At 53.3% G+C, this 22,586-nt stretch overlaps 9 protein-coding genes across 9 annotated transcripts; 4 read left to right on the top strand and 5 right to left on the bottom strand.

Moving 5' to 3' along the window:
* Positions 1-697: 697 nt before the first annotated feature.
* Positions 698-2,327, top strand: K460DRAFT_326270 (uncharacterized protein; the record flags this gene model as incomplete). The annotated part of the gene is made up of 4 exons (XM_040930621.1): positions 698-1,107; positions 1,160-1,270; positions 1,407-1,709; positions 1,782-2,327. Exons 1-4 carry the CDS (start codon positions 772-774, stop codon positions 2,325-2,327), a joined length of 1,296 nt encoding a protein of 431 aa, XP_040792485.1. The 5' UTR covers positions 698-771.
* Positions 2,328-2,502: 175 nt separating this feature from the next.
* K460DRAFT_6801 (uncharacterized protein) lies at positions 2,503-3,078 on the bottom strand. The gene has a single exon (XM_040938625.1). The coding sequence runs from the start codon at positions 2,979-2,981 to the stop codon at positions 2,679-2,681; it is 303 nt and encodes a 100-aa protein (XP_040792486.1). The 5' UTR covers positions 2,982-3,078; the 3' UTR covers positions 2,503-2,678.
* Positions 3,079-4,479, bottom strand: K460DRAFT_6800 (tyrosine-protein phosphatase-like protein SIW14). The gene is made up of 3 exons (XM_040938624.1): positions 4,471-4,479; positions 4,136-4,291; positions 3,079-4,083 (listed from the first exon to the last, which is right to left on the bottom strand). The coding sequence occupies exons 2-3, from the start codon at positions 4,146-4,148 to the stop codon at positions 3,176-3,178; spliced, it is 921 nt and encodes a 306-aa protein (XP_040792487.1). The 5' UTR covers positions 4,149-4,291; positions 4,471-4,479; the 3' UTR covers positions 3,079-3,175.
* A 959-nt stretch (positions 4,480-5,438) lies between these two features.
* On the top strand, positions 5,439-6,969 carry K460DRAFT_360773 (uncharacterized protein). Its single transcript, XM_040932333.1, has one exon. It carries the CDS (start codon positions 5,582-5,584, stop codon positions 6,848-6,850), a length of 1,269 nt encoding a protein of 422 aa, XP_040792488.1. The 5' UTR covers positions 5,439-5,581; the 3' UTR covers positions 6,851-6,969.
* A 41-nt stretch (positions 6,970-7,010) lies between these two features.
* On the bottom strand, positions 7,011-9,284 carry K460DRAFT_360774 (glycosyltransferase family 22 protein). Its single transcript, XM_040932334.1, has 5 exons — positions 8,995-9,284; positions 8,707-8,937; positions 8,445-8,641; positions 8,230-8,376; positions 7,011-8,096 (listed from the first exon to the last, which is right to left on the bottom strand). Exons 1-5 carry the CDS (start codon positions 9,199-9,201, stop codon positions 7,049-7,051), a joined length of 1,830 nt encoding a protein of 609 aa, XP_040792489.1. The 5' UTR covers positions 9,202-9,284; the 3' UTR covers positions 7,011-7,048.
* Positions 9,285-11,012: 1,728 nt separating this feature from the next.
* Positions 11,013-15,254, top strand: K460DRAFT_274730 (serine/threonine-protein kinase PAK1; the record flags this gene model as incomplete). Its single annotated transcript, XM_040927977.1, has 1 exon — positions 11,013-15,254. The coding sequence occupies one exon, from the start codon at positions 11,013-11,015 to the stop codon at positions 15,252-15,254; it is 4,242 nt and encodes a 1,413-aa protein (XP_040792490.1).
* Positions 15,255-17,587: 2,333 nt separating this feature from the next.
* Positions 17,588-19,328, bottom strand: K460DRAFT_372326 (glycosyltransferase family 4 protein; the record flags this gene model as incomplete). The annotated part of the gene is made up of 3 exons (XM_040934500.1): positions 17,588-17,781; positions 17,839-18,962; positions 19,018-19,328. 3 exons carry the CDS (start codon positions 19,326-19,328, stop codon positions 17,588-17,590), a joined length of 1,629 nt encoding a protein of 542 aa, XP_040792491.1.
* Positions 19,329-19,453: 125 nt separating this feature from the next.
* On the top strand, positions 19,454-20,800 carry K460DRAFT_6919 (uncharacterized protein). The gene has a single exon (XM_040938638.1). The coding sequence runs from the start codon at positions 19,546-19,548 to the stop codon at positions 20,542-20,544; it is 999 nt and encodes a 332-aa protein (XP_040792492.1). The 5' UTR covers positions 19,454-19,545; the 3' UTR covers positions 20,545-20,800.
* Positions 20,749-22,273, bottom strand: K460DRAFT_6912 (uncharacterized protein). The gene has a single exon (XM_040938636.1). It carries the CDS (start codon positions 21,829-21,831, stop codon positions 20,953-20,955), a length of 879 nt encoding a protein of 292 aa, XP_040792493.1. The 5' UTR covers positions 21,832-22,273; the 3' UTR covers positions 20,749-20,952.
* Positions 22,274-22,586: the final 313 nt, after the last annotated feature.

Genomic DNA, 22,586 nt, shown 5'->3' on the forward strand with positions numbered 1-22,586 from the left:
CGCGAAGCTTTCTGGAGCAGCATGATGCAGTCTTGCTTTCAGCTTCAGCTATTATTAATCTACTTTTGTATCCCCTCTTCTTGTGGGTCAACGAATGGCGGAACGGCAAGAGCGTCGTCGCGCCCTTTGAAGAACAATCGACCCTTGCGAATTCACCCTATCGGCGCACATCTGGAGCTTGGCCACTTGGCCATGGCTGTCCTCCTCTCGCGATACTAAAATAGTCCGCCAGACAGCTGCACGCAAGGCCGAGGCGTCTGGTGAAACTGCTGTCTCGTGGCACCGCGACGACAACGCGATGGTCGGAATGACCTTTGAATAGCGTTGCGGCTCGATGGTTCGCTCGCAAAGTCTGCCTGGACTGATCGCAAGGCATATAGGCTCTGCAGGTTGACGTACCATGGCCGCACAGCCCTCGAAGCCATCAACCGTCCGGCCGCATACCGGTCAGTTGCCTCAAGCCAGATGTTACCCATGCTCAAGCATCCGAGGCCCTTTTGGGGCTTCTTCATTGTTACAGCCAAGCGAGACTCCACCCCATTTGTTGGAAATGGGTAACTTACAGCGTAGGGCTGTGTGAGTCAGCCATGTTCAGCTCGCGTTGCCTTAGGCCTCCCCTGACCAGACAAGGTCTATCCACACTCGCGGGGTCTACAGTACGCCCCCAATTTCGTAGTCCACTTGTCGCGGGCCGGTGCATATCGAACAAGAAGAGTATATATCGCCACTGGGGAAGACTGCCCCGCGGCTCGCGTATCTTGACCCTTTCTCATGCCTTTATTGTCGATGCTGTCTCCTCAGAATCGTAGTATGCAGGACAGTTCTTCAAGCGACTCACCAACTCTGTCGGATGGTCGAACCGAGAGCGCCCCATCGCTACCTCGAAAGCCAATACCCAGAAAAGGACATACCAAATCGCGTCGCGGCTGCTTTAATTGCAAAAGGCGTAGAATCAAGTGCAATGAGAAGCATCCAGAATGCAACCACTGCATCAAGGCAGGGCTGCAGTGCAAGTATCCAGCCAACATAATACAATCCATGCAACGGTCGCCTACACCACCACATCCACAAGAGGTAGCGAATCTACGATCCACGCCAGGCATGTTTGTGAGTGCTCTTCAGGCATACAGTCAGCTCTGGCAGTACCTGATGATTATAGTCCATGGCCGACATGCGCTTATTCCACCATTTCCTCATCACTGCGTATCCGCATCTACCAGTAGGTGCCGACAAGATATGGATCACTGTGATCCCAAGCTTTGCGCATAACGTAAGTTGCTTTCCATTCGCCTCGGCGCTGGCAAAGTAGACATGGCTGCCGGGATCCCAGGAATATCTCCGAAAGACGCCCCTTTTTTGAAGTCGAAACAAACTCAACAATAGCATCAGGCTAATAACTGGTGCAGTACGAATACCTAATTCATTCGATCCTTGCACTAGCCGCATCGCATCTAGATGCTGTATCGAGCTCCAGTGTCGCTGAACAGGCACTACAACACCGTATCCTAGCCGTCAAGTCGCTAAACGATGCGCTCTCAGTACCACCAAAGACGAGATGCGAGCGAGACGCCAGAATGGCCGCGGCGCTGGCACTCGCCTTTCAGTCAAGTCATCTGCAGGATGGCATGGCCGAATTTCTGACAATGGTCAGAGGCTGTAATCTGATTGCGGGCGACGAGGCGGTCATGAATGCCGATTCAGCCTTCCATGTATGCTGCCCCCTGTTGCGATTGCAAGCTTTCTAGCAACCGATGAAAACGAAAGTAGGTTGACAATTGCAGGCATTCCGAGAAGATGGTCATCTCCAAACGATGCGAAATCGGATCGATACATCACAGTTGAACTACGTCAATCAAGAGGATCTCGACTTAGCTGCCATGTCGCTTCGCGAAATCGAAGTGCTCAACCTATCTGACTGGGAGAGAACGTATTGGAATATCTTAGTTCGCACGGTTGACAACGCCTATGAGAGACCGGTGGAAGCGTACACTACTTTCGTCTTACTGTACAACACGCCATCGAGATGGACGCATGACGAGTTCCAAGCATTCATTGACCCAAATAACAGCGTGGCCCAGATTCTATTAGCGCACTTCATTGCTATCCAGGCGATCCTCACACCCATTCTCTACCTGGAGCGAGTGGGCTTCCAAGGTGTCGATGCGCCAACGGCTGTTTTAAGTTGGATTGAAGGCATTTATCGGAATGTGCCGCGTCACTTGCGGCACCATGCCGAGTGGCCGAGACAAGTGTCAAGGTATCCATTCATGCGCTTCCTGGGACAGAAGCAGATGGATTTCTATGAAGAGGATCTTTTACTCATATAAACATCGGTGCAACAGGAATTTGTGGGGAAGAAGGGTTGAAGAGCTTGTATCAGTAAATTAAGGGGCAATGGATATTGCGTTCGCCTAATGGGAGCTGATGGCGGTAGGGAAATTATGATTAGATGATACCCGTGACGGTCTCTTGGCCTGTCTATCATTCGCTTTGCGAGCATTGCCGCTTGCTATGTAACGTCTATAGCAACACATAGCTCGAAGAATTATCTGCAACACCATCTCGGAAAGCGCCATGAGCACCTTCCCTTCCGACATGTTCCCGAATTACCGGTTACATCATTGGGTAACAGCACTTGACCTAGTGGCACTGTAGTAACACTGGCATTCTGATGTAGCTTAAACATTCATGGCCTTGAGTTGACAAGCGTCTGCGTTCTCAAAACATGCCATCGTCGAAGTTTGATTGCGGGCCTCACAGACTACCAAATAGCACGGCATAGTACATGAAACTTGCGGCCCCAAATGCAATAAAGTCTGGATTAGGATAGAACCCGTGATGATACATAAGAAATAACTCCATGATCCGTACCCATATTCACTGTCGTGTAATATTCCCAGGTGAAAAAAAAGCATAAAACAATAGCCGCCCAACCCAAACAAGGGACGCTCGACAAAAATAGTTGTTTCGTCTTTACCCATTTAATTTCCTCTTGAACGCCGTGTGGCGTGATCCTTTACCCAACACCTAGTGTTGATGATGCTATCCTTTTGATCAGGGACGCCGCACTGAAAAGTCAAAGTAGCCGTACATATTTTGACAGTCGCCTTTATAACCCATGAGCTCTCAGCCCTTGAGAGCCCAGTAGAAGTAAACAGTAGAGAAAGGAAATAGTCTAAGCCAAAGGTTTCGCAACCGCCAGAGAGGTGAGTGACTCTGGAGGCGAGGGCGGCGCAACTTCGAGCTCTGGTGCAGCCCAGCCTTCTTGACGGGCCGCCCACATGACGAGACTGAGATCGAAGTTCTCGAAGAAAACCTCGTCGAGGAATCGAGCTTTCACACCGGCATATGTGTGATACTCGTCGCGAATCGCATCTAGGTCGAGCCCAATGATCCTCCGAAAGCAGGCGACTGTGCATCCGGTGCGGTGCTTGCCCTTGTTGCAGTGGATGAGAATTGGATGGTTGGCGCGGTCCATGATTAAGCGCAGAGCCTTGGCCATTTCGGACGACTCCACGCGGACTTCAACCTTGTTGGCCCTGATGTGAACGTGGAAGTGCTGAATCCCGGCGTCCGTCATGAACGCTTGGTATTCGGGGGAGAGGGGCTCAGGGACAAGGGTGAGAATGCTCTTGATCTTGAGGTCCTTCAAAAACCCGTAATTCTTCTCTTCGGGATAGCTGCTGCGGTAGATGCTTCCAGGCAGGACGGCGCCATAGTTTGTAGGAGGTATAAGAGAGTGCAAGCGTTCTCGAGCCGATCGAATAGAGGCAGCAGGGGTGGTTGTGCCGCGGGACTCGGCCATGCAAGCGATCGAGCATTCATGGTCGTGTGGGAGATCTTCATGCGTGGTCAAAGCCGCGTGGTATGTAAGCCCATCGCTCGCAGAGAGTCCGAGACCGTGAACGAATTCCTTGACCTTCTGGTACATGCTTTGCTGGGTGTTTTGGCCCTGCTCCGCGGGGATGGTGGTGTCACCGTTGATAGACATTGTGCGATGCGTTGCGTTGGGGGTTTCGGCCTTTTGTGAGAGGAGTGGTACTGATTGAGTTGGGTGAGCCATCGACTCTGCTTTGGCTGGGCCTATGTGACGGGATTAGATTTGAAGCTAGCTTTAGCCTGTGACATTACATACCTTTCAAGTACATTGTCTGCTTGGATTAGACAGTGTTGAAGGTTGGTATGTCGGAGGTGGGTGTCCGTGTCTATGGGCGGCGTGTCTGAGTGTTGAAGCGTTGAAGGGTGGTCTACGGGAAAGGGGGATGTCCGGACAGAAGCCGACGCGGGCAGCCTTTTATGAAATTAGCAAAACGCGTAGAAAGCATTATCGTGAGTTTTTCGGCCTTGAACTCTGGGAGTTCGTACAGCGACCCGAGGATTCGTGCAACTGCGACAAAGAGCATGCTTGCGCGATGCGAAATGCAGGACACGGCTGACAGGGCGATGATGAGGAGTGACGGATTTACTTACTGCGCTGTCACCGTCTGGTCAAAGCAGACATGTTGAAGGCTTCTTGCGGATATACTGCAAAGAGGCGAGATTCATAGTGTGTGGAGGGTAAGGTGAAGAGGCGGGTTGTAGAGGCCACGCGATATCCTGGGTGGTGGTGAAGCACAGATTGCGGAAGCGAAATGGTCAAACCGTGTTACGCGGGGGGTGGTGCAAGCTCAGTGTCAATATATGGGTGCCGGTGTCGTGGCTGTGGAAGAAATCGGGTGGTTCAGAGGGTCGTCTTTCACTGGAACGACGGAATTATGCACGCTTACCTAACCCTAGGCAGGCGGAATTCCAGGGTCGCCAGTGGTATGTACGTCACTTGCCGCAACGTCCGGGGTGCCGTTCAAGATGCAGGAACGCCGCGGATGCAGCAGTCGTTATCTTTTGTTTGCTGGAAGCTCTGCTACCTCACAATGAGATCTAATAGCTTCGGATGCGCGATCACATCACACGCACAAAGCAAGCGCCAAGTGGTCTCGCGTCGAGCTGCTCATTATCCATCGCCCCGCTGGGAAAGCGTGGTTTGCGGACTTAGCGGCGCATCTCACTACCGTCTCGGTCCCAAGGTCTGCGAGAAAAATGAGCCCGAGCGACCGTCATCACACCACTCACGACTGAATCTCGGAACGCGGTATGCGAAAGATTGGTTGGTGAGCCCATGCAGTTCATCTGTGCAATGTGGGCAGTCTTCTCATTTGTTGGCTGCATTGTGAAAACCTGGAAAAACGCAGTTGTAACACATAATAATGTCAGTCGTGTCGTTGGTCGTGTCGTTTTTGCACCCACAGAAATTAGGCCAAGATAATAGCGACCGCCCGGAGTTCTCGCTTCCACCCAGAGTTCAACAGAAATCTCATCTAATGCGAGATGTTGGCCTCTCTTCCAAGGTTCTCCACTTTCACGTGAAGGCGCTAGTGATCGTCGGCTAACTACAAGGGGGATGAGCTTCCCGTCCCCAGAGAGTCTGTGCGTCGGCCAGGAAGTTGGATCGAACCTCGGTCACTCCACCATTCAGTAAACAGATCAAACTTTACTCTCCCTAGTACTCAGTAGTTTCTTTCTCTTTATCCCCTTCCACACTATAATGGAATCCCCTCGCGCCTCGTCGCGTTCCCGGCGTTCCTACCCCAATCTCCACAATCTTTCCCTGGCCCCGCTCAGCGCCAAATATCCCATTGATGCTGGCACACCGCCCTCACCAGACGAACACGTCCGTACCCCGCGGACCTCGTACATAGCACAGAAGTCCGCGCCAACAACGCCAGGGATCCTGAGCCTAAGCCAAAGCCGCAGCAACTCGCGCCATCGCTTGAAGAAGGCGTTGGCCTATGATAGCTTCTTCGCGGATCCCGAGCATATGCGTAGTGGGGAAGTCAGAGATGCAGGCGATATACCCAAAGCGAAGAGCACAAGCACTCTACATCGGGATGTGCATGTGGGGTTTGCGGATGAGCTGGCGGGGAGCGAGAAGAGACATCACATAAGGAAGGGCACGGCGCCGTTACCACTACGCATGCCGCTCGTCAGACACCACACCAGTGAAGCGAGTGATGAGTGGTTTCACCGTGCTGGGCTCGCCATCGCAGGAGAGACGCGAGATAGTAAAGGGCAAGGGTGGCTTGTTAGGCGGGAGAGCTCGACCAGCCTTGTCCAAGAGAGCGATGGGTATGAACTACACCCCTCACACGACTCTCGACACATGGCCTTGCTATCGGGCGAACACGTGGGGGATGGGGACTATCCTGTGTTTTTCTCGCCTCGCATGTCAAGAGCAGCAAGTCGTATCACAAGTCGAGTGGGGTCTCGCGTCCCCAGCGCGCGTCAGAGTCGACGCGGCAGCCGCGTCGGCAGCCGAGTGGATTTGATGATGTCTGCTGGAAATAAGCCGCAAAGCGGGCGTCAGAGTTTCGAGGAGCTGGAAGAACACTTTATCGAGCCCGACTTCATCGAAGGCGATGAAGAATCTGACGGCGACGAGGAAGAAGTTGCACGACTAGCGCGGGAACGCGCATCTGGGCTTGGAGGGTGGATGGACAGACTCATCGGGTGGACCTTGTTCGCTGTTGACGAAGACGGAGAAGGATCAGACGAAGAGGAAGAGGAGGATAACATCGCGCCGAGGCTTGAGAGTATGACCAAAGATGAGCTAAAACTGCGACGAGAAGTTGAAGCGAAGAGACGGAAACTCGAGCGCGAGGCTATCGTTGCTGCTTCGGCGCTCAGAGCACAGGAAACGAGCAGTAGCAGACCTAGCACGGGTGATCCGCAACAATCGCCTGTAAACGAAGAGGGCGGCGGATGGCAGGATGCGGCGTGGCTTTTGAGCGTTGCGTCCAAGGCTCTATTGACATGACGGGTTTGGAAATCTTGTCCTACTTTTGCGATTAGCAAGCGAATCCTGAATCACATAGAATCATCAAGCTGAAGGCATATACAAAGAGTAGTATCATATTGATAATTCAATCTTAGCACACTTTTCTTTTAGACAAAATCTTATTGATACAGTATATTACAAAGATACGCCTTAAGCAGACCTGTGTACACGATGTGTCTACACTCCGTCCAAGCACCACACAATGACATCCCCAACCCTTCGATGATCATCGTGGAAGTGGCTATTGAAGCCTCTCCAGCACTCCGAATACCTTGTGCCGTCAAGGTGTTTTCTCAATGTATCTTCTAATTGCTCAAAGAAGACGAGGTTCTGTGGCCACTCGTGCTTATATTTCCGCTTATGCTTTGGATCCTGCATCATCCAGAATTGTCCAGACCGCGATCCGCCAGACCTGATGGTGTCCGTGGACTCCATATTCGAGCGCAGCCAAGCGACAGGCCCAGGCTTGATATAGAACTCATCTGCTTCGTCCAAGTAGGTGGAGCGTTCGGAGAGCGGGACGCCGAGAGGTGGCTCGCATGTCAGCGCCCATGCAGCAATTTGCGGGTGGACGAGGTGGGAGCGCCAGGGTGTGGAGTGGCAAGGCATTAGGAAACCTACGGTGGTGTTGGAGATTTGGCGATCATAGCTTGTGCTACTAATTTCAGACATGCCATTGCGTGTTTCGTGTTTATGGCGAATGTAAGATAGCACGTCAATGACGCCACGCTGATGTACCTGGGAGACATAACCAGCAAGTAGGAGATTCAAGGCAAAGAGAATAGAGATGACTGCTTTGCGGGATAGTGAGGCGTGGGGAGGCAGGAAAGAGGATACCTGTTTTGCGGCTATAAGGTGTAGGAAAGGCAGGATTGGGTACAAGAAGCGGACTTCCTTGTGAGATATCAGGCTCAACGCTACTGTCACGAGAATTGATACCCATGCCAGACGTTGCAGGATTGAGCGCTGTATAGCACTTTCAGACGGTGCAGCCACTGTTGTGTTGCGAAAGCCCAACGACTGCCACACTCCAACGATAGCAAACGGCAACGCTGTTGTTAAAAGGAGTGGTAAGCCCTCAGTGAAATAATAGTCTGCTCGGTTCTTGCCATAGAACACGGCCAACGACTGGGCAATGTTGAAGTAGAGGAAGCGAAGAGGCGGGAGAGTCCAGACCCCGTAGTAGAGTCTGTCGGACATAATTGAACACACGAGGACGGCGGACCTAGCATTGTCAGTCAAACCAACGTCTGGTGACCATTTGCCCACGGTAATTCCCACGATGCTGCATGCTTGTAACCGAAGCTACGCAACTTGCAGGAAGAAAAAGGTGCAGCGGATGCAGGTAGAGCACTTACCCGCAAAATAAAATTTCGCGGACCAACACATACCGCAGCCATTTCGAAGCTTGCCATAGTGTTGGAACGAATACGGACAACCAGACTAGGGCATTTGTGGGTCGGAGGACGCAAGCAAGTGCTGCTAGCAACAGCGACAGACGTAACCTGCATGAGCATGAGCCTAAATTGGCGGCGTACAAACGAAGCAGAAGAGTCCGAGTTGCACTACTTACTCTGGAAGTGAGCCGAGGTGCTGGTGTTGTGCAATCTGCGATTTATCCTTGGGCCTAGTATCGCTATCGCTAGCGGTACCTCGCCAATGCCAAGGCCAATAGTAGATGGCAATGACCGTGATGGTCGTCTCAAGGCAATTGGATAGCGTCCGAGTTGAGCAAAACCAGTGCCAAGGGCTGCAGACGGACAAGGCAAGCTAGAATGGCGCAGGACCTACTATCAGAAATTGGCGGAGAGAGATATTGCGGGACGGCGACGTACAGTAGCGAGGGCGGTGCGACTGCCACGACCATGGACTTTTTCCGCGAGTTTCCATGTGTAGCAGTCGAGCAGCGCGGCCATGACAGCCTGGGTCAGCTTGGGCGCTGCGAGGAGCAGTTCGGCTCTCGCAGGCAAACTCAATCCACCAAGGGCTGCCAGAAGTGCCGCGACACGATAGACGGCTGCAAATAGCGCTGGATGCAGCGACGAGCGCAACAGCATCTTCCACTCCTGCTCGCATCGTGAGACAATAGTCGACTATGGCAAGGCTTGCAATTCTGAAATTACCCAGGTGATGCAGGCATGACTGGTCTCGCCAAAGGCCAGCTGCCATGCAGGCTCGAGGGACTGGAAGAACTCATCGGGCTGGAAGAAGGTGCGCAGCGTCAGGGCATTGACGAAGCGGAAGGCCAGCAGCAGGGCGAAGAGGGCTAGCGGTGGAGCACCAGTCGCGCTCAGCGTCGTGGCTTTCGCGGAGTCGCTGGCGGACGGCATTGGGTAATGACGAAGCAGTCGAGCACAAACAACAAGCGGGCGGGCGGCGGGCGGGCGGGCAAAGTGAGAGATTCCATGCAGAGGTGACGATGCAAAGTGGATGGTCTAGTTGCTTGGCAATATGCAGCACCGGCCAGGGCATGTCATGCACCAGAGCGTTTGGGTGGGAAGTGCAGAAAATTGAAGCAGTGCACTTTACTGCATTGGGTATTTCACGATGATTGACGACGAGCCTGGCCGGCGCCTAGGCACGGCTTCGTCACGTCTGTGCAGCTGGTGCCTTTATCTAATGCAGCGCCGACAGGCAGAGGGGGCCCGTGATTCTCACGATAGGCGCTGTCTGTCTGTCTGCCTGTCTGCCTGTCTGCCTGTGTGTCTGTCTGTTTGCCCTTCCCGTCGGACGTACAAGCGTCGTGTCAAGGCTGGAGCTACCGGCCCAACAATCATAGCGACTTGTTCGCCAAGGGTCGTGACGAAGAAATGAATGGTGCGAGGCCGACCCGACGTGCCCAAGTGGTATCCTGGACGCAGCAGCGGGAACGAAGAAGCAAAACTCCAGACCATGACGAGGGCAAATCTGGGGAAAAGCGGCTGGAGAGAGGGGGGTGCATTTGTCGCTCTTATCGCGGCTGAGCAACAATTTGTCCTCTGTAGCCATGTAGCATGGGCTGGCTGCTCAGCACTCGTCCCAGCCGGCGTAGACCGGCCGCAGGAGAGTGGGTCCCGCTGAGCGAGCGGAACAAGATACAGACAGGCACATGCTGCTGAGCGAGCGAGAGAGCGAGAGGGAGAGCCAGCAGAGGCGTTCGTGCCCAGCAGCCAGGCCACATCGTATGGGCGCTCAGCAAGCGGTTTGCGTTGAGTTGAGTGCGCCCCCTTGGTCGCCCCCCTCTTCCCCCCCCCTCACCACCACGGAGCGCCACTGTTGAGAGCCTGCAGCAGCGGGCCAGTCAACCCTTTAGCATGCTGCATGGGCAAGGAAGCCATGCCCGTCTGGTGTGCATACATGTTTTAGCGTCCTGCAGGTGATTCTGCTCGGGTGAGGGTGGGCACGGATCCTCGACAGACAGAGAGACAGACAGACGGACAGCAGACAGCAGACAGCAGACAGACAGATAGAGCAACGCGTCCCAAAGCGATTGCTGGCCTGCTCAACGAAACTCTCGGTCCGCCCTGCCATCGCGTCGCTCGTCGTTGTCGAGGGCCGCGTCCAAGTAATTAATTCCATCGCCTCCTGTTGTTGCCCGCCCACCCACACGGCCCTTTGTGTCTTTATCATCACCTCTTTGCGCGCCCCCAGTCGTAGCCTACTAGCAGCGTCGTCCCCACCACTAGCGAGAGTTGGTCCCGGCTTGTCTCTGCCCGCTTCAGCGAGCGTCATCTACGCTCCCCAAAATAATTACCAACGACCATCACTGCCGCTTGGGGAAAGCGCCAGCCCGGCCGATCGTCTCTCTCTCAACCAAACCCATATCCACCCGTTGAGCCCACCACCGACAACGCCCTCGACTCCTCCTCCTCCTCCTCCTCCCACGTACAACGTTCCGCCGCGCCAGTAGCCCGCCAGCCTCGTCTTCCCCCGTCTCGACTCGACTCGACCATTTCCTGCGCCAGAGCAGCATGAGACGCGCACCCGACGACTTTCGCCTCGACAATCCATAAGAAAGGCCTGACATGGTTGCACGGTCAGGCTGATCTGAGACGTCTGAGCTCCGGTCGCCATGGCAGAGCCGAATCTGGGCCTGACAGCCAAAGGGAGACAGCGGGGCGACGAGCCAGTGCCAACCTCGCCAGCGTCCTCTGTGTGCTACATGGACGCCCAAGAGACGCACTCGCATTCCACACCACACACCGCAAGAGAAGGAGCAGAAGAGGAAGCGGAAGAGGAAGCACAGGCACAGGCACAGGCACAAGCACAAGATGGCCATGTCACCCCAAGCCAGCCCCATGCACCGGGCCTCGATCTGGACGACAGCACCCCACGATCCGAGCTGCCCTCAGTCCCAGAGGCCCTCAGCGCAAATCTCCTCACCCAGAGCCACGTCCTCGAGCCAGAACCAAGCTACTTCTCTCCGCAACCCCTCCGCCTCTATTCCTCTCCCATCCCCCGCTCCACGCCTGCCTCGACCAATCCCTCCCCCACCGCAAGCACCAATGCTTCGGCCGCCTCCCTTGGCTTGATAGAGCTGCCCACTGTCCACGAGATTGCACACTCTTCTGGCCTGGCAACACATCCCGACCGCCCAGCCTTCCTGCGAGACTTCTCCACGTCCAGCAATGCTACAGTGCGCGCAAATGGGTTAGATACTACCTACACGTACACGACTCCTTCACGGCAACGGGATGGGCCCGTCTACCCCAACCAGTCCTATGCCGCCCTACACCTTCAGCAATATCCCATACCGCATGTTCCCCCCATCGTTCGTTCCCGCAGTTCGCACCCCTCCCACTCCGCCGCAAATTCGCTCTCTAGCCTCTCGGCATTTGGCCTTTCAGACGAGCACTATCGAGATATCATGGAGTCGGGCCCCCGGACGGTTGGCAACTCTCCAGTTAGCAGTCCAGGCCTCTTCGATCCTACCAACCGTCGTTCGCGAAACTTTGAGCAGCCCGACGACGGCCTCTACTCGAGCCCTTGGCTACACCACACGCACAGACAACCTCCCAAGGAGACCCATATCGCCGACGTCCAAGCCGACCCCGTTTCTGGACGCAAGATTGTCAACCAGTACGAGATCATCGACGAGCTTGGCCGGGGCGTGCACGGCAAGGTCAAATTAGGAAAAGACCTGATGCACTCAAGGTATGTCGCCATCAAGATCGTTGACCGCTACTCCAAACGCCGACGCTTGGGCAAAAACACGAGCCACGAGGACAAGATCAAACGCGAAATCGCCATCCTCAAGAAGGCCCGCCACCCCAACATCGTCAGCCTGCTCGAAGTCATAGACGACCCGGCTAAGAAGAAGGTCTATATCGTACTGGAGCATGTTGAGTTGGGCGAGGTCAAGTGGAGAACTGAAGGGGCCAAGGAGATATGTCTGGTGGAATGGCGTCGCTTCAAGCGGGAATCCCATGGTATTTTCGACAATGACAGCGCAGCCTTGGAAGACGAAAAGATCATCAGAGTGGCGCACCAACAGCTTGCCCGCCAACAACGTCGTCTGGCTAGGGAAGCACACATCCGCCGTAAGAACGCTACATCCAACCAACCTTGGAGTCTTGAATTCGGTATGGACTCAGATGACGAACAGTCCGAGACTGGCCGGAGCTCTCAAGCTTCCAATCATGATGACGACCGTCTGCCCAACCAAGTTCAGTTTAAACAACAACCCTCTTCAAGTCACCACAACGAGCATATGGAAACGGCCTTCCGTTCGTCGCCCCCTGCTACGAATTTGCGATCTGATCAAGCTGATGTCGCCACCGGGCTTGAGGGGACAATGTATGGCGCGTACGACACAGAACTCGTCAGGGGTCGCACACCAAGTCTTGCCGATAGCATCTCTTCTCACCTGACGGATGCAGAAGAGGACATACCCGAACACTTTCACTACGTCCCTTTGATGACTACCCAAGCTGCTTGGGAAGCTTTCAAGGACACCGTCTTGGGCATAGAGTATTTACACTACCAAAACGTCATCCATCGCGACATCAAGCCCGCCAATCTTCTTGTAACAAGAGAGCACCGAATCAAAATATCCGACTTTGGCGTGTCCTACTTGGGCCGGCAGAAGACGGAAGAAAGCAACGGAGATCACGCAGAGTCCGACTATCAGGAGGTCGACGAAGCCATTGAATTAGCCAAGACGGTAGGCACCCCAGCCTTCTACGCCCCCGAACTCTGCCGCACTGAGGTCGACGCGGATACTCCACTCGTTGATGGCGGTATCGACATCTGGGCCCTCGGCGTAACACTTTACTGCCTCATCTATGGTCGTGTGCCCTTCCACGACACGAATACTTTCACCCTCATGAGGGTCATCAGTGATGAGGAGCCATACATACCAAGGTATCGACTGAAGCCTGTGGCTGAACACGCCAACTCGCGACCCAACTCGCACGGACGGAACAGTCAGCCAATGATGAGCAGCAAGAGGGCCCCACACGATCTTGAGTACGAGGAAGTCGATGAGAACTTACGCGATCTTCTACGACGCTTGCTAATCAAGGATGCCCGACATCGCATCACCATCCCCGAAATCAAACGCCACCCGTGGTTACTTTCCGGCATCCCCAACTACGATGTATGGGCTGAAGAGACGGATCCGAGCAGATCATATGATGGAGGAAAAATTGAAATCTCCAAGGACGATGTCGAGCAGGCTGTGGTTCCCATTGGCTTCGTCGAACGTATCCGTTCGGCCGCCAAAAAGACTGCAGACTTCGTGACGAAAGGGTTTACTCGTAGTTCAGGTTCAAGACGTCGCGCTCAGAGCTCTGCGACAAACCAAGAACCGCCTCCAAGCATCAGTGCGACTTCTTCGAGCAGCAATATCAGCCAAGACGGAAGGCGGGGCAGTCTGGCACCTAGTGCCATTCTCGAGTTAATAAGTCGGTCACGTGAAGCAGAGCATCCTCTTTCACATAGTGTTACCGCAAGCCCAGAAGCAAGGGAGCGATCGAAATACTTTGATAGTCCAACCTCTCGCACCGCGTCTCCTGCACAAGGTGCTGAGGGTTATAGACCGCTTCTACAAGACCGGGCCCTTTCATCCATACAGACGGTTAGGCAAGCAGATATGCTTCAGGGTCGATCCGGCTCCCCAAGCTTGCCACCAGCTCTCCCTGGCACTCCATTGGCTCTAGATTCTCCTGGTGGTTCGCAACTGGGTGGCTTATTTGGAGGGCTCCCCCGACGAGTGGTCAATAGTATGAGGAGTAAAGACAAGCTCAAGCCTCCAAAAGAACACTCCCGCGTAAAGTCAATTGATAGGCTTATTGGAGGCGACGACGATGCTCACGGCGTCCCCAGCCTTGCAGTAAGCACCACAACCGCCTCTGGCCATGTAGACCAGCCGGATGCCCTAAAGGACCTATCGCCTGTAGCCCAAGGATTGCTGACCAGCTCCCCCGACACATATTCCCGTGGAGCGCTCAATACCACCTCGCGGCAGTCATCAGTGACATCTCTCTCCTCTCGGCTACACCGAAACTGGGCGACGGCAAACGAGCTTGAAGTTGGTCCTATGTTGGGCATACCTTCAGATACCAGACCAGAGTATTCGCATTTCCCATTGGCACAAACGCAGCCTCCACAAGAATTCTATGCCGGCAGAAGGCCATCATATCCTGCGCCTGCGCCACATGCTCGTGAAACATCGGATCACAGGTTCAGTCGCGCGAAGGATGAGTTCGTGCAACGCAAGGTCAGGGAAGAGAACTTATACCGCGAAAGGTCGACTTCTGCAACGTATCAAAGGCCATCTTCATCACTCAGTCAGACTGCGTGCCCTCCAAGTCCGGATGACGAAATGCATTTACAACGTCAAAAAGTTGAAGATTACTTGAATCGCAACGACGCGTCCTCCGAGAATAGTCCTGTTGGTGGACAAGAGCGAGGTCTAGCCTTTTGTTCGTCCGAGGAGCATTTCTCGCCCATGTCGCAGTCTACATCCAATCCTTCGATCCCTTCGGTTGCATCTGCCGGCTCCTCAGCGCCGGACGAGTGCGGGCCGTTGAATCATTTTGCCGACATGATGCCCGTGGCATCAGCGGACTCATTCCGCATCAATCATCTTGAAACTCATCTCGACGATCCTACGGGCTACGACGGAGACCACGCCATCGAAAGTGATGAAGATGACGAGAGCGACGATGACGGACTCTTTATCATCAAGAAGCCCAAGCCCAAGGATACGTCTCACCGAAGTAATTCAATCTCCAACGCCGAATTATCGCGCTCGATTGTGCACCAGGATATTAGGGCTACGGGTCGTCGCCGCTCAACCCGCAGTGGAAGCAACGGCACTGTCAAGAAGATACTTCCTTCGAGTGAGCCATTCGACGAGCAAACCCCCACACCTGAAGCGCCAGCATCTACAGGACAATAACACCCTGATTGTCGCTTCAACAAACATGGACTACCAGTACCCAAACTTACTTACGTGTACGACTACGCATACCTCGAATTCTTCTTTCACGTGTGTACAAATACGACCGAACTCATATGATATTAATCATTTCCAAGGCAGGCGCTGGGCGTTTTCAAAACCTGGAACAGTATGCATGGGTGCGAGTGTGCTAAAAGACAAGGGTGGCGTTTCTTTCTATTTCTCGGCTATATTGTAACTATGTTCTTATCTAGCTTTGGTACTATTTTGCATGGCTTGGGCTGTGCTTGTGTAAGCTCTTTTCGTTGCTTGGGCTGTTGGCTGTGTTGGAATGAGGGACGGATGACGTTGACGATTGAGATGATATACCTATTTTTCCTATGTTCCCTCGCTGGGTTGGGATGAGCGACGCGTATATTCGATGCACGGTTAGGCCTGGGCCACGTTCAAGCATGTTTGTTCGATACGCAATAGCAAGCAAGCCATGGTTGGCATGATAGAAAGGGGCTTTACTTGGATCAGTTCAACAAACTCTTCTCCCGTATTCTAGCCCACTACTATACGTGGCGAACGCGTAGCGTTGTAGTATAATTAAAGGGGAGCAAGCAAAATGCTTGCTCGTGTTCAATATTCTCAAGAGTGTAGATCTTCGACTCCTTCCAGCTTGCGATCAACACGCCTCCTCCATCGTACGACAGTACGTGCGTCGTTTCGTTCCTCTTCATGTAAGGAACAGAATCTGGCAGTTTCGTTATCTTTTGTACCACCCACCCATGCATAACCATGTTCCTTGTTTCTCGGTTAGGACTTTCATTTCAAATGAGCGCTAAAATATCCGTCTGGTGTCGCATCGCAATCTCGCAAATGCCATTACCAAACGCCACGTCTCCTGAATAAGCTGAAACACGGAAAGCATTCCAACCTGTGCCGGTTTGTTTTTTCTCTCCCCAGATTTCAGTCTGTGCGCTTTGGTAATTTGAACATGAGGACGTGCATGTTTGTATGCATGTTTGATGCATGCAGCTATGCGCCCCTGCAACGTGCGAAAAAGCTTTGATGATACGATAGATAGGTACGGATGGATAGCCGGTTGTAGATATGTATGCAATCTATGTATGCATTATATCATGCATGCATGCAGTACTTCCCAAGACACGGGATGGGCTTACTTTTCTTCAAGAGAGGATAGCGTGATTAATTTATCGGCATATTAGAACGAGCGCACTGAATGTCCAGAGAGAGGTGCGTTAGATCTTGCTAGTCGGATAGTAGGATATGGCGCTTTGCTAGACTAATTAGGAATACGAAAGGGTGGTGTCTTTATTTTCACAAAGGAGTATTTGTCCTTTTGGGAGCTGTAATGGGCAAGGAAAGCACTACACTAGATTGGAGAACCATTCACCAACACAGGTTCGAGAAAGCATGGGTGATTCAAAAGTCTTCTTTTCAATTCCTCTCGCCACTCTTGAGGGCCACATGTTTAGTATTGTTATTCCCATATCGTTGTACTCTAATCCTTCGCTTCTTCCACGTGTGTACATTACGTACGTCACGGCCCCAAGTGCACGCTCAGCAACATACACGACATAATCGCACCTCGCATCAAACAACGCTACCCGGGTATTCCAAAACGTATGCTACCTTGTCGACATCGCACTTCACCTCACCTCATCTCATCCCATCACCTCACCTCACCCCCTGACTCCACTCACTGACTCAAGCTTCTATCCCAGAAAACAAGACAACACCAGACGCAAGCATCATCCATGCCCTGTACGCCTCATCAAAGGCAGGGGCTATCCATATCTTACTAAAAGCCATGACACAACGACATGCAAAACTTAAATGTTGCGTACATGATGCTTATGCAGATCACATGTGCATTCACACCGATCAGGCGCATGTCTCGGATGCTTGTAGGCGACCGATCAGCGGTGGAAGGGGGGCCTTGTATGTAGGATGATCAGAGGTAAGGATTTATGGGGTAGGGCTGAATGCACCCCGCTCTCGTGGTGTGACGGTGTGCGAGAAGTTGCGAAGCCGATGGTAAGCGTCATCGGTGGTGCTTATGCTCGCACTGCAGGGGCGTTGATGAGAGGAGTGGACAAAAGGAAATTGCTCGGCCGAGGAAGTAGAGATGGGCGAGAAGGGAGAGATTGGACTAGAGTAGATTTGTTTGGTGTTGGCGAATGATGGTTCGCTGTTCGCTGATGTGCGAAATCATGGTGAATTCGAGTGCTCCGCCCAATGCTAATGTGTGGTATCAGAATGCTCTTAGTGACCAAAACGCCATGTGCAACCCTCAGGGTCCTGTAGACCGTTGGAACGAACTACTATCTGGCTCGCTCGACCTGCAACGCTACTAACGTTTCCATGTTCTTCAACCACTTCTCCGCGAAACCCCGATCGGTAAACCGCTCTGCTGACTTTTGCGCCCTATGCCTCATCGCAAGGGTCTCCGTGGGTGATAGTGAGAAAGCTTTGCGGAAGCCTTCTGCATACTGTTCTACCGTCGTTGCGTGGAAGCCTAGCGGAATTTGTTAGACAAGTACCAAGAAGTGTGATTACAGCAAACGCTACTCACCAGTCGGCTGCCCATCCACCTCAACCACAATGTCTAGCTTCGGCCCTCCAGAGTCATTGACCACTGAGATCAAGCCCGCAGCCTGATACTCCACGACTCCAATGCCAAAGTGCTCATTCCACATACCATTCACACCTACACTTGCTTTGCGCATCCACTCTAGCATCAAGGGCCACGGTGCGTCGCAAATAAACTCGACGTTCTCTTTGATATTGAGCTCGCGCGCGAGCAACCGTAGGTTGTATACACGTTTTTCATCATGCGAGTTCCTCACTGATCCGATCAGGACGAGCGTCGGCGGTTGATTTGTGTAGGTGGCCGTCTCGAGACTGGAGTGCAAGAAAGAGGCGAAGGCTTCGAGTATGAGTTCATGGTTCTTCTCAGGTCGGAATTGTGCAATATAGAGAAGGTAAGGGCCACGGTTCTTCTCGCTTGCTTCTGAAACTTCGACGGCTTGTAAGACTTCTTCGACTGCGACGGGTGGAAAGACGACGTCAATATCGTTAGCTTTGCTGCGTTTGATGCGGTAGGGTTCCCAGAGTGATATGATGTGGCTTTGCGTCCAGGTCGAGTTTGTCATGACTACATCGATAGTGCTGCCAACTTTGCTATAAAGCTTCGCGAAAAGCTGCCAGTACTTCTTCTTGGCTATACCACGATATCCTGCTCCCGTTCCGGCGTTGATGCCTTGTCCTCCTATCTGCAGCGAGTCGAGCATGTCTGTTGAGATGGTGGGGTAGTGGACGTAGGCTCCTGTCGGTACGGTGGGGAAGAAGAGCGAGGAGAGACCGAGGGAGAAGGCATAGCCCATGGTATCTATGAAAACATCCGGAACGAGTAGATGGAAGGCATCGTAAGCGAGAATTAGAGAGCCGAGAGACTGGCCCAGTAAAGTGAAGCGGGGCCAGGTGCTGGCGAGTACCCAATGGCGTGTTGTAAGGTAGAGGAAGTGGACGGTGGGCGGGTGCAGCTGGATATTGAAGCGGTCCTTGACGCGCTTGAGTATGGTGGCTCTGTCCACGTCGTGGTCTCCAGTGTAGACTACGCAAACAGCCTCAGGCCAGCGCTTCTGTGTTGCTCGAATCGCAGCCCAGAGGACTCGCTCGCCGCCGCCTCCTGCGTTGCTAGACCCATATATTAGCGACCTGGTTTGGCCATGTTGTGACCTCGAATCCGTACCAGAAAGGGTGGAAAAAGCCGACGATTCCATTCCACTCGCTGTCGGCTTTGCCGCCGTTTATCGCACTGCCAAGAGCTGCAGATGCTATATTTTCCCAGTCATCGTCCTCTTTGCTCTTTTCCTTGTGCTGCCGCTCGAAGTGCTTTGTTTCATTCGCTACTCTGGCCAGCAGTAGCTCTCGTCGCGTACGGGAAGATTTACGCAAGCCATGTCCCACCAGTTCGGCAATGAAACGCAGGGTCTTGGGGAGGAAGACGACGGAGAGGACTATGGGTACGAGTAGTGAGAGAAGGATGAAGGAGACGCCCATGTTCGACAGCGCCGGCTGGAGTATCGCAGAAAATCAAAACGCGAAGAGGTTTCACCTGAGTGAATGTGCAGCAAGTGAAGCTTGACAGCTGTCCAGGTGGGATGGCCCGACAGCGTGGGACCCTGGCCCGAGCTTGGAACTTTCCATGTTCCTTCCGCTCGGAAGTCCGATGTGAGGCAGGCCAAGCCAAGTGCACCACCACAGACAACATCGCGACATGCTGTCTACACGCCTGCTGCGGCAGCCAGCATGCCAATTGGCCTCGCGAAGCTCCGTCACATCTCAAGCATCAAGGCCTCGCCCGTCGATACGCGCCTTCCACGCCTCCCCGCCACGGCAGGATCCCGTCCTCGACGCCCTCCTCTACCTACCACACGAGATGATGGCCTTGATTCATACCACCGCCCCCTGGTATGCCACCATCCCGCTCACTGCCTTCCTCACGCGCGGCCTGCTCGTCACTACGGCTGGAGCATGGGCGCGTTCGCTCACCGCGCGCTACATTGGTCTGCATCCGTTGCGACAGGCACTTGCCTTCCAGAAACGTGATCAAGTCCTGAAGAGCGGCAACTTCAGACACCCCAAGGAAGCTGTCGTGTTGGTGCGGAAGGAGGTCAAGGAGGTGACGACCAAGCTGGATAACCGGTGGAATGTCACGCTGCGGGGACAGATCGGGTGGACGTTTGCCCAGATACCCATCTTCTTCGCCATGGCAGAAGTCATACGCCAGAAGTGTATGGCTCGTGACGGGTTGTTGGGTTTAGGGTTTTCTGCTTTCAGGGGTGGGGATGATGTTGCAAGCGCCAGCGCCAGTGAAGTCGTTAATACTACTAGCCGCTGGTTTGAGCCATCACTCGCAAACGAGGGCATGCTGTGGTTCCAGGACCTACTGGTTCCGGACCCAACAGGTGCACTGCCGTTTTTGGTCTCAGGCCTCATGTTCGCCAACATCTATATCACGAAGAACACCGTTAGTAGCGATGCCAAGTGGCCGCTGGTCATCCGGAGGACGTTACTCGGTGTCGCCCTTCTTATAGGGCCTCTGTGCCAGCAAATTCCGGCTGCCTTGCTACTCTACTGGGGATCAAGTACGTCTTCTGTCATGCTGTGGAACGCCTGGCTTGACTGGAAGTACCCGGCTCCGAGAGGCTTTACGGCCTGCAAAAGGCCGCTTCAGATGCCACCTAAGCCAGTGACTAAGGGACGGAGAGTGTAGAATATTTATACCAAGATGATTGCCCTATGCCCACTATATCACTATTGTAAGAGCTTCCCGACAAATTTACGTTCATACCGAGCCACCGACGGCCAAGGCATGCGCATACAATAGCCTATCGCCTCCAGTGCCATGTCATTCACAACAAACGATCAAGATCACTTTGAAAATCCGCACTTGAGCTGGCGACCGCGTGTATCACGGTCGCGCATGGGTATGTGGACGTGATGGTTAAATTGTGCGCTCAAGATTGAACGGACGTCCTGCGAGATATCGCTTTTCCGTCAGCACAGAGATAAAAGAAGAAGCAATGATGCGAGGGAATGACAAGGAATGACAAGTAACAGGTCTGTGGACGCCAATAACACCAGATTGCCCTTACACCGCCTCCACCTCCAGCCTTCCATCTCAGCCCTCTACCCCACGCTCCTCTACCACAAACTCACACGTCCTCATCCTCGCGTTGTGCACTATGTAGAGCACAGCTTTCCAGCTATCTTCAGAAACCAGCTTCACCTTTGAGTCCGATGGTCCGATTGAGCCCCCTCTGGGCATAATGGCACTGGTACGTGCCTGTACGTCAAAGCCCACCTGGGCGCTAACTAGCTCGATGAATCTATCGAAGCTCATATCATCGATAGCAATCATCGACCCGCGACGAGACGTTGGGATCAACTGCGAGGTATGCACCGCGGCACCGGTAGTGCTATTGACGACGCGAATCAGGAACGCCGTTGGGTGAAACATGTCCAGGTTGAATGTAGGAGCAGCGGCGGCTTGATGGTCAGGATTCTGAATCAAAAGTCTGTCTTCTTGAGGAGTGGCATCTGCGTGTTCTCCTATACCCAAGTCGTTGAGCGATGCAGCCAGCACCGAGGGCCGATGAGTAGGTTGGCGGTCACGCGAAGCTGATCGCGGTATAGTTACCACCGGCGTAGGTTCGTGCCCAGCAAGATCGGGCTGAAATACTTCACCTTCTACATTTGTAGTAGTAGAAGTAGGGGGAGGAGCAGGCATGGGAGCGCCGGCTCGTCGATGGACCTTCCCTACCTTGACCATGAAAACGTTGTGCTTTTCGTTGCTATTATTGATCATAGCTCGAGCCAGTAACAGCTCGTCCAGCCTCTTACCCTCAACCCCCGTGTCTTTGAGGAATCGCAACTCGCGCTTCGCAGTCTCGATGACCGCCCGAAGAGGCTCATCCTGCAGGGCCTTGGGCCTGGAGCTGAACGTAATCTTTCCAAGGATGTCGGCCTTCTTCATCTCTTCGTTGATGAGGATGCGCATTTGGTCGCTTTGCTCTGGAGTCAGGCGAAGCTCGATCTCAATGTCGCGTACGCGCCGGATCTTGCGGGGCGCCTTAGGATCGTAGTCTAGGTCTGGATTTGGTACATCTACATTTGATCAGTTGTATTCAGTGGGAAGTGTATCAGACTTCTGACCTTCTACGCCCTCACCCATCTCTATATCAGGACCTGGAGCTTGTTCATCATGTTCCTCCACCGTCACGCGTCTCTTCTGCCTCGGTTCGTTCTGCAATGCGTCTTCAATGTCTGTCGGTGGGTCGCTTAAGCCACTGCTAGAGTCACTCAGTGAGGCTGTCCTGGTCGCTTGGGCCGCTTGGGCACGGGTTTTGGGCATGCTTATGGTAGACTTCTTGTTGTTCTTGTTGTAGTTGTCTGTATTATTTGTGTCCTTGGTGTGTGAGATAGAACATCTCCCAGGCGGACAGCAGTGTTACTCTTATTCATATTCCATGTCTCAAAGTTTGTTCTGTGTGTCAAACATGACTGGGTGTGGAACAAAAGAGGAGATTTGAGTCAACGAGAGAATGTCATAGACAAATCTGTGACTTCGTGGTAAACATGCTGTATGATTGTCTCGTAGGTCCATCTGAAACTAGCACGAGCAACTGTTGCTAGCTGCTCTCGTATAGTTCACTTTCTGCCGTAATCAGCAGTCCTCGCGAGCTAGCATCTCCATCGTCTCTTCTGACATCAGCCTGTAGACACAGGTACTAGGTAACTTTCACCTACCAGCAA

This window comes from Cucurbitaria berberidis, assembly GCF_010015615.1.
Source record: "Cucurbitaria berberidis CBS 394.84 unplaced genomic scaffold K460scaffold_1, whole genome shotgun sequence".
In the NCBI taxonomy this organism is placed as follows: Eukaryota; Fungi; Ascomycota; class Dothideomycetes; order Pleosporales; family Cucurbitariaceae; genus Cucurbitaria; species Cucurbitaria berberidis.